We start from the raw sequence: 13,136 nt of genomic DNA on the forward strand, positions 1-13,136 counted from the left end.
GTTTTTTCTTTGCATCTATAGTTACTTTAATAAAATCGCTTTGAAATCAAGCGAGAAAGACCACTTGAGTAAAATCACCTTTGTAATCGCGCGGGATTAATTTCTGTGAACGCGCGCGCGACACTTACGATCCTCCGCCATTTTCTTTCTCATGCCTGCGCGCGCCCTCCCTTTCCGTATCCGAATCTAACGAGCGACTTGAAACAAGTCTAGTACAAAAGCAGACAGTGCCCCAAGTGCCGGCAGATCGGTTATGTCAGTTTTTTAAGCAATAGAGGACTTTTTCCGTGTTTGAATAGCCTCATCTAAACACGAGGGGGGTTGGGAGAATTCGAGACAGTTATGCAAACCCGAGACGCAGTCTCGAGAATTCTTCCAATCACCCGAGTGTTTAGATGAGGCTATGTAAACACGGAAAAAGGCCTATATTGCTTTTATAAAATATTTTTTCAAAAGTTATTCGACAAATGAAGGGGATTTGATTTATTTGCTTCTTGATTAAAATAGATTTTCTCAAAACGCGCATTTGACAACACATGAACCAATCAAAATTCGTGTTATAAGAGTTCATGTATAATTTGTTGCAAGTAGCGCCGTGTCGACGAAAGCAATTCCATGTAAATCTTGCAGAAGAATGCGGAAAGTTTGGCAAAAACTAAGAGAAATGCTAAAAAATAAGACTCTATAAGGAAAGAACTTCAAGATCCGGAGATTATTGGAGCTGGAAATAAATGTCACTGTGCTTGATCGCTCTTAAAAGTGAAGTGAACTTGCTTGAATAATTTGGCAGCCCGATAACACGGTTAAAAAGTCACATCGTGCCTTGTGAAGTTTTGCAGGATAATTAGGAATCATAGCACAAGCAGCGGATCTAGCGAGGTTGGTAGCAATGGTATGCATTTATTGTACAGTAAATTGTTCAGATAGCGATCTAAACGTCTTTGTAATGTGATTCAAGCGCAGAATAAACCTCAAATTTCATCAAATTCTGCCTTGGTTTTCTGACAAATATCTCCATTCTTTCCTCTTCCCCAAGCCCATTTTGAATGAAAAAAGTTCACCACTATTATTGCCAAGTCAACAGTATAGTTTTTACGCTGAGAAAGTCTCGGAGAAAATACATTTTAAGCCGATTTGCCAGCAAAAAGACGGCAATCGATCGGCCGTGCAAAGTTTGAATCTAAGCTTCAAGATATACAGTTTGTAGCATATAGTTTCGTTTGCGTTGACCTATATTTTTTCTAATAAATAATGCCTTAAAGGTAATTTTATTGAAGCACTAAAATGCAAACATTTACTTGAAAAATGTTTACTGCGTATTTTGTTACATATTTGGTCGTTCGCTTGAGCTCCCTCCACGAGCTCGTCTAGCTCACGATCATCGAAGAAGGCAAAGCGCTGCGGTTCTTTCTTTTGCTTTATTTCCTCGGGCTCATATGGAAAAAGAAAGCTGAAATACATATCAAATTTTTGGTTGTTTTCCATTTCTTTAATATTTGTACTTTAAATTACTTTACAAGTCGTTTTGGCAGTTTTATCATGTTTTTAAATTGTGCCGGGAAACACAAGACGCGTGACGTCACAACTGTGTTTACATACTCTCATCTAAACTCATCTATCGACCAATGAGAGCGCGCGTACTGTCTTAATTATTTTATAAATGTGCATACACAACATTATCGCTGTATCGAAGTTTTCCCATTGATACTCATGTTTAACTTTGACGATGAACGAATATAGTTATAGTGATGTTAACAGATACATGCCTCTAATCAGTGAAGAAACAACCTCCTTTTCCCGAACCCAATACTGAGGCCTAAAATAGGAAAATATTATCTTACATCTCAAGGCAAAACCACTTGAAGAGTCTTAAAAAAAATAATAGTACTTGTTAACTGTTAAACAACATGTTATGAATATACCGTGGTTGTTATTTTCCAGGGGAAATTTTTGGTCAAACCTTCAGTGTTTGTGACTGCTAAACACCATCATTTCGGATTAAAGCGTGACGCTGCCAGTGTGTGGATTGAAGATGTCACGCCATCTTCCTGCAAAGTGTGTTTGAGAGAATTACAGAATTACGCAGGATCCCACGAAGACATTTCTGTTGTAAGTATTCTAGCATTTTTGATAGCCTAACAATGTGTTTTGTCACCCGACCACACAGTATTTTATGAATAGCTTCTCTTTATTAAACACTACTTTTTTCATTTGGTATGTATCTCTTTCCATTTAACCCTTAATCTGCTGAAGTTACTCCGAAAAATACGTTTTTTTAACCGTTAACGGATTTTTTGGCGCTACAGTCCTAAATTTCTCTAAACTTTGCTAGAAATGCACTTTCTGACACTACAGCAAGATTTTGATAAAATTTCCATGTAGAAATGTATAATAATTTTACTTTGGCGCACGCGCATAAGCCAAAATTTGGACTTTTTTTGCGAACCGTTCCGAATTTATTTCCTTGCAACTTTTCTTTCGTTTTTCTCTACTTTCTTATTCTCTCTACCTTTAACTCTGTGCATCCCTTCTACTGGCCGGGAAAGCTTTGATCTTTATCAATGGAAAAGCCTGGAAAGGAGACCATGATCAAGTACGGGTATATTTATGGTTTAGCTCTGTCGGAATGCAGTAAATATTCAAGATGCACAGTCCTGTGGTAAGATCTATCCAACCTATATTAAGTGCACGTCACAAAATTCTGCTGACGTGAATATTGGATACGTCACAAGTGGTTGAATGGCCATTCCTCCAAAACCCGAAAAATACGGGCTTAGCATAATAAGGGTTTAAATCTACCAAACTCTTTGGTTGAACCTGCGCGTAACTTTTATTTTGTGTTGTTAGAATTGGTTGGCGTTCACGTATCTTCACAAGCCTCCCTTTTTTGAACATAACTCGCTTTACTTAGTGAACAGTAAACCTCCTCCTGGCGATCATAATAACGCCTTCTGCCAGGTTAGTAGTTGTCACCTGAATATCTTAAATATGGTTGTTTTTATCCGTTGACTTGTATTGAGTATGTTATGAGCGAGAATGACTTAAAGATAAATATTACTCATTTACGTTTTCAACTGAACTAGGTTTTCGACTTTGAGAATGCAGCTCACATAACAGTTGCACGCGTTGTGGTTTAAATTTAAATTTGGTCTAGAAATTTTCAAACCAGTTTGATTTTTATTTTTCATGAACTGAAACAAAGGGAAATAAAAATCAAACTGGTCTAAAAAAAAGTAAACAGAAGATAAAATTACAACATACACATGGGTCACAAATCTTTCAGTGCTATAATTCAATCAAATACTTGTTTCCACAAATCTGTAGCGTAGGAAAAAAGAGTGTTTCTGTTGATCGCTTCAAGTATTAGGAATTGAGGTGATGGTTTTGAACTTATCAAGAAAAAATACGTTGCAAGCACTTGTGAAGGTAATGGAATGTTATTGGCTTCCTCGTTTTTCGCTTTACAGGACGTTAACTTCGCCAACGCCTACAACACAACCCCAAACGTGTTTATTTCTGCCAATCATTCATCAAAAGGAGGAAATCTGAGTCCAGTTCATAATGGAATAACTGCTTGGGTAGAGGTACGATAACTTACTGAAAATTGTGGCTTATCAAAATAATGTAAACAAATAATCTCAAACAATGCAGTCAAATACAAATCACTTACCGTAATGATTCGATTAAGCGCCCGGGGCGCTTATTTACTTTTTGCACCTTAAGGGAGGGCGCTTATTCGAGACAGGGCGCTTATTTAATTATTTGAGAAACAACCAAATGTATCTAACAATAACAGAAACCGTAACAGTTAGAAATTGTTATAAGTTTAGTTACTTTTAAACTAATTGTAAATTTCAGCAGTTAATATATACATGAACTGTACGGTGTACGTGAACGGTCAGGAGTTTATCTAGTTGACGTCAATGACTTCAGTATGGGGCAGTTCTCCACAATAGGGGCACTTATTAGAATAGGGGTGCTTATAAGAATGGGGGCGCTAAAAAGAATGGGGGCGCTTATTGGAATAGGGGCGCTTATTTACAAAAACACATTCGAAGGGGGGCGCTTATTGGAAGGAGGGCGCTAAATCGAATCATTACGGTAACCACTTCCATCTCTAGGTCCCATCCACACTAATTCAGATAAATTTAAAGACGCATCTTTTTTCCTCCGAAAAGTTCAACTGTTCACACTAAAACGGCATTTTCGGAACCGGGTTTTACTCCAAAATTGTTTTTGTCTTTGTTCCAGTTGATAACAATAGTAAAAACATTAAACAGAACTAAATACTGCAATAACAATAAACATTTATTTCAATATTTACCCCTGATAGCTTTTAAATCTGTGGATGATCAAAAATCTTTGAGTAAAATCGAAATTAAAAGATTTTTGATCGACGTTATCCTCGGCATCGACAAAAACAAATTCCCCCCATTTGAATTTAACACGGGCTCCAGTAATAATGCACGTATGCTTTTCTAGGGCCGACGCCTAGTTTCGTTTTCAAATTGAAGTGAATTACTGTGGACTATAAAAATTTTGAAAAACGATACGAAAACAATAATATAAACGGAAAACATTTTATCCCTTTTCGGGGCGAAAACCCCTTTTGTTTTGAAATTTATCCTGGTAAGTGTGGACGAGGCCTAAGACTCACTCCTTCTAACTTTTTTTTTTTATTTCACAGTATATCAACAAGACAGGCTTCCGCGTTTGTTTCAAAGAATTGTACGAATCAAAATACGATCCCCTCTCCATTACCTATACAGTAACATCAGGTAGGAGTCTTGGTACACATTAACACAGACATGTTGTTAACAAAAGCTGTCTTAGGATATTTAAAGTGTAAGCATCTTGTATTAGTTTAATACAAGACTCAGCGAGAGAGCAACGTTCGAAAGTTTCTGCCATTATTACTATGAAATATGGCCGTCGATTGTTTTAATCTCCACTGGTTTGCAACCAGCTTGAGTGAAAATTGGATATCTCACTTATCTCTAACAGACCTGTTTTTTTTTCTACAAATCTATTCCGAAACTTTATATTTTGTGTATCTCAAAGTGCAAAAAAGTAAACAAGTGAGAGGACAGAACGTTTTTTAAAGTAATTTGGTTGTTATATCCTTTATCCGTGCGTTGTTTTTATTGGGTTATTTTGACAAATTACCTTTTCCCTACACAAATACAGAGATATGTCAGCCTGGATGGGGGTATTTCGATGGTTATTGTTACATCACTAGCAATGTTTGCGCTTCATGGTTGACATCTGCATCAGTTTGTTCATCAATGAGCTCTCACCTAGTGACCATTCATAACCAAGAAGAAAATGTCTATATCCAGCACCGTCACAACGGAGAGAAGTCATGGATAGGGCTGAATGACCGCAGCCTCGAAGGGTCTTTCGAGTGGACAAACAAAGAAGTGAACGACTTCAGATTTTGGGCACCACAGCAACCCAACAATTTCAATAACGAAGACTGTGTGCACACTCTTGGAGCCAAACAAGGGTACGCTTGGGATGATGTGTCGTGCAACCGCTGTTATAACTTTACATGTTTTAAAGGTAAAACAACTTTACCTCTTAATAAAATGCCTAACACCCCTTAATAGCTCTTTAAAGGAGCCATAGAAGTAATCTGAAAAAGATGACAAGGAAGTTTTTTTTTACATGCCTCATCGGCTCAATTTTGCGAAACACGTGTTTCTCAAAATATACCGGCTAACTTTTCAAGGAATGCTCAAAAAATAGGAACTATATTTTGGGCACTGGACAGTTACTTTTTAGATACCTCTAATTAACCGAGTTCAAGGTCAGTAGGGTCCGTGTTTTACAGTACGATTGACGCGCGATTGACAATCTAGATTTCGAGAAAATGAAGCTTGTTTAAAAACAAAAGAAAACAACAATCGTTGCTATGGAAACCTTTGTGACTTAGCGACCAGTAAAACTTAAACTTTGGTCATATTTGATCATTATGGTGTATTTTGGCAAAAATCGAACAATGGCTTCCTAGATAATTTTCATTTTCAAAACGATCACCTTAGGGCTAAAAAAACTACATCGAGCCTCCTTAAACTAAGAAGAAACTTTATTCAGCAGTCCTCTCTGGCTTTTGTTCTCAAAATCTTCGTCCGAGTGCGGGTTTCAAAATTTTCTACGTAAGATATTTCTATAAGGAAAAACCTATGGCATCAGGAGAACTCTCCCATTTCGCAGGCTGTACTGTAGACTACGGCCCACAGAGTCACAGCGCGCGTACTTTCTGTGACATATAATAAGATATCTTATCACTGGTATTTTGAATTTTGTACTATGTGACTCATGATGTTTTATCTTCGGTGCTTGCGTGGTGGACCTCATCCTGTGCTGACTTCGAGGCCCTACTTGGGACTTAAAGATACCTGGACGGCTGACCTCGAGGACGGTGCGAGGACGGAAGAATTTCGCTAGGAGGACTCGGCCGATGTCGACGTTCTTGACGGGAACTTACAACGTTGAGAGCCGGCGTGTGTGAACGGAGGAAGGCTTTGTTAGTGGAGCAACAATTTCTAAGCCCAAAAAAATGCGAAGAAAAACATTTGGTGCTTCTAGCCCAAAGTCCGGGACCAGAAAGCACTATTTTCCTTCACAGGGTTTAAATTTGAAAATTTTTGTAGAAACACAAGCAAGAAAGTTCATAATTTCACCTAGCTCGCCGGGCTTTGCCATCAGCGCTTATGCAACCAAACAAAGAATACCATTAAGAACCACCTGAAAAAGTAACAGAATTAAAAAAAATAATGAGATTTTTTTAAATAAAATCCTACAAAAAAGCACTCGCGTTCACTGGTGGGCGGCAAACTCTACTTCTCACGTCCTAGACAACAGCTGGACGGAGCTGGACGGCGATGTGCGTGGAGAGGGCATGCGCAAGAAAGGCTACACGCGAGAAATTACTTCCGGTAAGCCGTCCTCGAGGTCAGCCGTCCAGGTATCTCAAAGTCCCTACTCTAAGACAAATGGACTGTTGTCGGCTCCTTTCCCGCGGTACCTCTCCAGGCCGCTCTGTTGAGTCTTCACTGCTTCCTATTTCAAGAACGACATTCAGTCTTATGAAGAGACATATGTTCTTTCTTAATTTATGCCTAATAATTGATATGACAGAAGCAGAATGTATAAATACTGTGTGACTGACTTGTGTTCTACTTTTTAGTCATAGATGAGTGTGTGACTAACACTCACAGCTGTGATGTGAACGCCATCTGCGTAGATACTGTGGGGTCATATAATTGTACCTGTAAAGCCGGATTCTATGGAAATGGACGAAAATGTTTTGGTAACTATAAAATATCACAATATCTTTTATTAATAGAACATTATCCGTATTCGTTTGAAAATCAGCGAATCGGCTTGTTTCTTCCATTGTTTTCTATTCGCTGATGGAACAAGATCGCGCTCGTGCTGTTTATAAAAACTGACGTGTAGCCCGTGTAGGTTTTGGAATATACTCCTCTTAAGATTCTACTGAAACAATAAGACTATTCGCCCTTGCTTTATATGAGCGATAGTCAACTCGGCTGCGCGCCTCATTGATTATTCGCTTTTGATTATTTGTTTTAGATATAGACGAATGTACTACCACCTCCCATGGCTGCGATGTTAATGCGATTTGCAATAACACAGTTGGTTCTTACAACTGTACTTGTAAACCGGGATTTAAAGGAGATGGCAAAAAATGCAATGGTTAGTAAATTAAACATAAGTTGAGTTTTTAAGAACGCCTTCGCGTTAATATCAACTATACTTGGAAATAGGCCAAAATGAAATTCCTTCAAACCCGGCCTGAATAAAGCCCTAGGGGCACTAGTTAAAAAAATATCAGTTTAAGATCAATCGGTTAATTTTTGATTTTTTAACAATTTTTTTCTTCCCAAAGCCCGAAACCGGACAAAATCGAACACAAAAGTAGGGTCAATTCGAAGGCTTCTCCAATCGAAAATAAAATTTTTCTTTGAAAACGAATTTCATATCGTATTTGTACCTCCATTCTACTATCTTTAGAAATAATTAGATCGCAATTTGATAAGAAGGCAAATATTTTACAAAATTTTGAAAGTCGCTACCTCAAGACAGCTAAAAATAGGCCAAAATTTACCATATTTTCAACTGCTTTAAAAGCCTCCTGGTACATCGTTTTGCCCAAAACGGCTTAATCCGCCTGAAAGAGCATGTTTTTAACTACAAATCTGTGAAATAAAATTTTTGGGTAATTAAAATCGCGAGCGCTGAGGCGGCGAAGTAAATGCAGCTATCTTCCTAAAAACCCGACCTTTGACCTTGCCGCAACGAAACCGCTAATAACGAGTTGTGACAATCTTTTCCTTATTTTGCGTAGGTTTCTTGTTTTATCGGTTGAAAACATGTATTACGTGATGAATGCAATCTTACTTGATGCATGAAACGCCCAAAAGTCACATATAGACTTCTGTTTGGACAAAATAAAGCACTTCGTTTATAAATACGCATGCCGAAATTTAAACTCAATATTCAATATTGAATTTGGTTTATGCGTTAAACTAGTTAAATCACGGCAATACCCACCTGAATATTCATATTCACAGCGGTGCCATATCCCTGGAATAACGTTGAAAGGGAGCTCAATCAAAACTTTGCAATGTTTGCGACTGATACTAATCGAATTAATGTTAAAATTGTCACGCGCTGATTGTTCATCAGAGGAAAACGAATGTATTGTTTCCACGGGCAACCCCAAAATAGTCATTTCCGTTACATGAGCGATAAAGTTTTTTTTCATTATAGGCTGTCTTAAGGATAAACAATATGAAACCTCACTTACAAATTACTTTCTTATTAAAGGACCGTTTTTTTTATCTAAAGTAAATTAATTTGAAATTGGCTTACGCTGGAATTTACACAGAATTATTTACAGGTGTCACCAGTTTTCCGATAAATGTTCATTTCAGTATCGAAACTTGCGAGAAAAAGAAATCTTCTTTTAGTTTTCTTATTGAACTGTGATTGCATTTGTTGATATAAGAGAAAAAAAAGGCGAAAAGTTTAAAGTAAGTAAGTAAGTACGTTTACTCGAAAAATTATTGTGTGCGCTCGTTGGCTTGCTGTGGTTCGAGTACAGAACGACAAGCGAACGATCATGATGAGTGTGTACGACTAGCTGAATGCTGTAAAGATATCAAAGGCCACCTAAAATTCTAATTTACAATTCTACCCATTTCACACGTTTCATACAGTGTAAAATAGACTTTCCATAATCGAGTCGATACAAAAATTACACTCCATCCACCGCGCCCCGCCCCACCCACATCGGAGAACCTTTTCAAGCATTTAAAAACAAAACGCTTTCCTTTAATGGTACACAGAGGAGAGTAGCGAAAGTGTGTGTGTGTGTATGTGGGTTTATGTTATTTGGGAAGCTTAACCCGGGGAGGGGGGGGGGGGGCATGACAACACACTATTGGGAAAATACTACATCAAAACAATAAATAAAATGGGGGACGTGACATTTTTCTCACCAATCAAAGGGATTGGTAGGTGGGTGTTATTTGTAAGGTACTATGAGTAATTTTTCAGATTGGCTTCAAAGCACTAATAAATGAAAGCCCCTTCGTTGAATCCTTAAGTTCGTTACGCGCAATCTTTTCTCCCCAATGTGGGAAGGAAGACGTGACGAGACCAAAGGATATTTGCGTTCAATCAAACAACTAGCCTGTTCCAGGCGTTCGGTTAGTTGGGAAGCGCGAAAAACGGCGAGCGAAAAAAAAAATAAGGGGAGGGGGGCGGGGAGGAGAGCGAGCGCCCCCTCGCCTTAGACCCCTCCCCATTTTTTCGCTTGCCGTTTCCCAACTAACCGAACGCCTGGAATAGGCTATCAAACAACGGGTGAGGGTAAAGTGAAGGTCGAAACATTTCTCACAAGAAGTTTTAAAAACTTACTTGAATCAACAGGGATTATGTTTGTGCTGACTTTGTAAAGGCGACGGGACTGCCCAAGTGTTATCCCTCGCTCCCCCTTTACATTAGGTTCTCTATGCGCTGCCCATGAAGTCGGAATTGAGCAGGTTTTTCTGTTTTTTCGCCACCTTAGCCCAAATGCGTCGCGGTGTCTTGGGCAAATTGTTAGATCTAAATTCGACTCGTCTTCATCAAATATACCTTTAACAGGGAAAGATGAAAACAAAATGTCCAGAGACAAAATAAAATAAAATTGATTATGTAAACAATGCAAAAACTGCATTAACTTGAGTTTCACTTACCCGCCCTAGCCAGCAAAAGTGTTGCCTCTGAATTTAATGACGAATCAGAAACACAGCAAGTTTTTAGGTGGCCTTTGATATCTTTACAGCATTCAGCTAGTCGTACACACTCATCATGATCGTTCGCTTGTCGTTCTGTACTCGAACCACAATCGCCGCCAACATGTTTTGCGTATCCACAGCAAGCCAACGAGCGCACACAATAATTTTTTCGAGTAAACGTACTTACTTACTTACTTTAAACTTTTCGCCTTTTTTTTCTCTTATGTCAACAAATGCAATCACAGTTCAATAAGAAAACTAAAAGAAGATTTCTTTTTCTCGCAAGTTTCGATACTGAAATGAACATTTATCTGAAAACTGGTGACACCTGTCAATAATTCTGTGTAAATTCCAGCGTAAACCAATTTCAAATTAATTTACTTTAGATAAAAAAAAACGGTCCCTTAATAAGAAAATAATTTGTAAGTGAGGTTTTATATTGTTTATCCTTAAGACAGCCTATAATGAAAAAAAAAACTTTATCGCTCATGTAACGGAAATGACTATTTTGGGGTTGCCCGTGGAAACAATACATTCGTTTTCCTCTGATGAACAATCAGCGCGTGACAATTTTAACATTAATTCGATTAGTATCAGTCGCAAACATTGCAAAGTTTTGATTGAGCTCCCTTTCAACGTTATTCCAGGGATATGGCACCGTTGTGAATATGAATATTCAGGTGGGTATTGCCGTGGTTTAACTAGTTTAACGCATAAACCAAATTCAATATTGAATTCGTTCAAGTCTAAATTTCGGCATGCGTATTTATAAACGAAGTGCTTTATTTTGTCCAAACAGAAGTCTATATGTGACTTTTGGGCGTTTCATGCATCAAGTAAGATTGCATTCATCACGTAATACATGTTTTCAACCGATAAAACAAGAAACCTACGCAAAATAAGGAAAAGATTGTCACAACTCGTTATTAGCGGTTTCGTTGCGGCAAGGTCAAAGGTCGGGTTTTTAGGAAGATAGCTGCATTTACTTCGCCGCCTCAGCGCTCGCGATTTTAATTACCCAAAAATTTTATTTCACAGATTTGTAGTTAAAAACATGCTCTTTCAGGCTGATTAAGCCGTTTTGGGCAAAACGATGTACCAGGAGGCTTTTAAAGCAGTTGAAAATATGGTAAATTTTGGCCTATTTTTAGCTGTCTTGAGGTAGCGACTTTCAAAATTTTGTAAAATATTTGCCTTCTTATCAAATTGCGATCTAATTATTTCTAAAGATAGTAGAATGGAGGTACAAATACGATATGAAATTCGTTTTCAAAGAAAAATTTTATTTTCGATTGGAGAAGCCTTCGAATTGACCCTACTTTTGTGTTCGATTTTGTCCGGTTTCGGGCTTTGGGAAGAAAAAAATTGTTAAAAAATCAAAAATTAACCGATTGATCTTAAACTGATATTTTTTTAACTAGTGCCCCTAGGGCTTTATTCAGGCCGGGTTTGAAGGAATTTCATTTTGGCCTATTTCCAAGTATAGTTGATATTAACGCGAAGGCGTTCTTAAACCACATTTTCACGGCACTTTAAAGGAGAACCAGGTCATAAAACTAGATAAAAAGAAACGAGCCCAACAAAAAATATATCCGACTTAAAAGTGGCGATTGTGGCTAGAAAATTGACAGTTTAAAGGTTCCCAAAATTGATTATGAACGTCAATACGTACCACAGAGCACCAATTCTTTTAAAAAAACATATATTTATTATAAACTCAACACAGATATGTATGTAGCTAAAACAAAACTAAAACAACAAATAGTTTAATAATAAAGTATTATTTCGTTTGTCTCACGACGTAGTCACGTGTGATGGAGATCGCAAAGTTTCGACTGCATACTGCTAGTCTTCATCAGGCGATAAGGTCGACTGGTTGTGCGTTAGCTTATAAAGCACACGGCTGCGCTGTGATTGGTTGGTTTTCAACAGCTCTGATTGGTGCATTTCGATCCTCAGTGTTCTGCATGCTGGTGTACTGTTGCTCCCTCGGCGGTCCGCAGTCGTACAGTTCTCCTGTTGTTGTGTTTTTTTGATCGTGGGCATCCATGCTTCAGGAATTTCAATTCCACTGTCCCTGTTGATATTATTAGGGTGAAGTCTTATGTGAATCGCCTCTTTGACCCGGCGTGTGTAGCAGTGCGAGTCACGATCAATAAACTTTACCTCATTGCAAAGCGGGTAGTGTCCGGTGTTGTTGGTATGCTCTGCGACGGCGAAAGTCTGGGTGCGTGCGAGTCGGATGTCCCGGTCGTGTTCTTTGATCCTATCTTGCATAGGTCTTCCAGTCTCGCCGATGTAAACTTTGCCACATTCACAGGGAATCCTGTAAACAACGCCATCTTGCTTAGTCGAATCAACAGCGTCTTTCGGCCGTACTAGTTGTGATCGCAGTGTAGTTTCCGACTTGAAAACAGCGCGTACGCCTTGTTGTTGTAGGCAGCGGCGAAGTTGCTCGGAAAGACCTTTGACATAAGGTAGAACGGCAGTAGATTTAAACTCAGCCACGGGTTCAGCACTGGTGTTCGGTTTTCTAGTCTTGGTGATCTTCTGCAAGAAAGAAAAAGAATAACCATTAGATACAAGAACAGATGACAGATGTTTTTTCTCCTTGGAGATTACAGATGGTTTTGTTACGAGGCGTTTAGCGCGTTCGTAAAGACACTTTACAATATCGCGTTTTACTGATTGAGGGTGATGTGAATCATACGCTAAGTATTTATCAGTGTGTGTAGGCTTCCTGTATACGCTGGTGGTGAGGCGGCCGTCTGGTTCTCTCGAAACTGCGGTGTCAAGAAAGGCAAGTTTGCTGTCACTCTCTGT

General features: G+C 38.5%; 2 protein-coding genes across 2 annotated transcripts in view; both read left to right on the forward strand.

Moving 5' to 3' along the window:
- The window catches only part of LOC144666224 (uncharacterized), a 249,082-nt gene that overhangs the window by 102,562 nt on the left and 133,384 nt on the right, over positions 1–13,136 (forward strand). Inside the window, exon 17 of the mRNA XM_078527620.1 lies at positions 7,600–7,722. Coding sequence (XP_078383746.1) covers positions 7,600–7,722 — 123 coding nt within the window. The remainder of the gene's footprint in view (positions 1–7,599; positions 7,723–13,136) is intronic.
- Positions 1–13,136, forward strand: part of LOC144666228 (uncharacterized) — a 168,437-nt gene that overhangs the window by 22,023 nt on the left and 133,278 nt on the right. Inside the window, exons 10-15 of the mRNA XM_078527623.1 lie at positions 1,942–2,109; positions 2,848–2,958; positions 3,468–3,584; positions 4,688–4,778; positions 5,188–5,562; positions 7,193–7,315. Coding sequence (XP_078383749.1) covers positions 1,942–2,109; positions 2,848–2,958; positions 3,468–3,584; positions 4,688–4,778; positions 5,188–5,562; positions 7,193–7,315 — 985 coding nt within the window. The remainder of the gene's footprint in view (positions 1–1,941; positions 2,110–2,847; positions 2,959–3,467; positions 3,585–4,687; positions 4,779–5,187; positions 5,563–7,192; positions 7,316–13,136) is intronic.

Source organism: Oculina patagonica, chromosome 9 (genome assembly GCF_052425735.1).
Source record: "Oculina patagonica isolate OP01 chromosome 9, crgOcupat, whole genome shotgun sequence".
NCBI lineage: Eukaryota > Metazoa > Cnidaria > Anthozoa > Scleractinia > Oculinidae > Oculina > Oculina patagonica.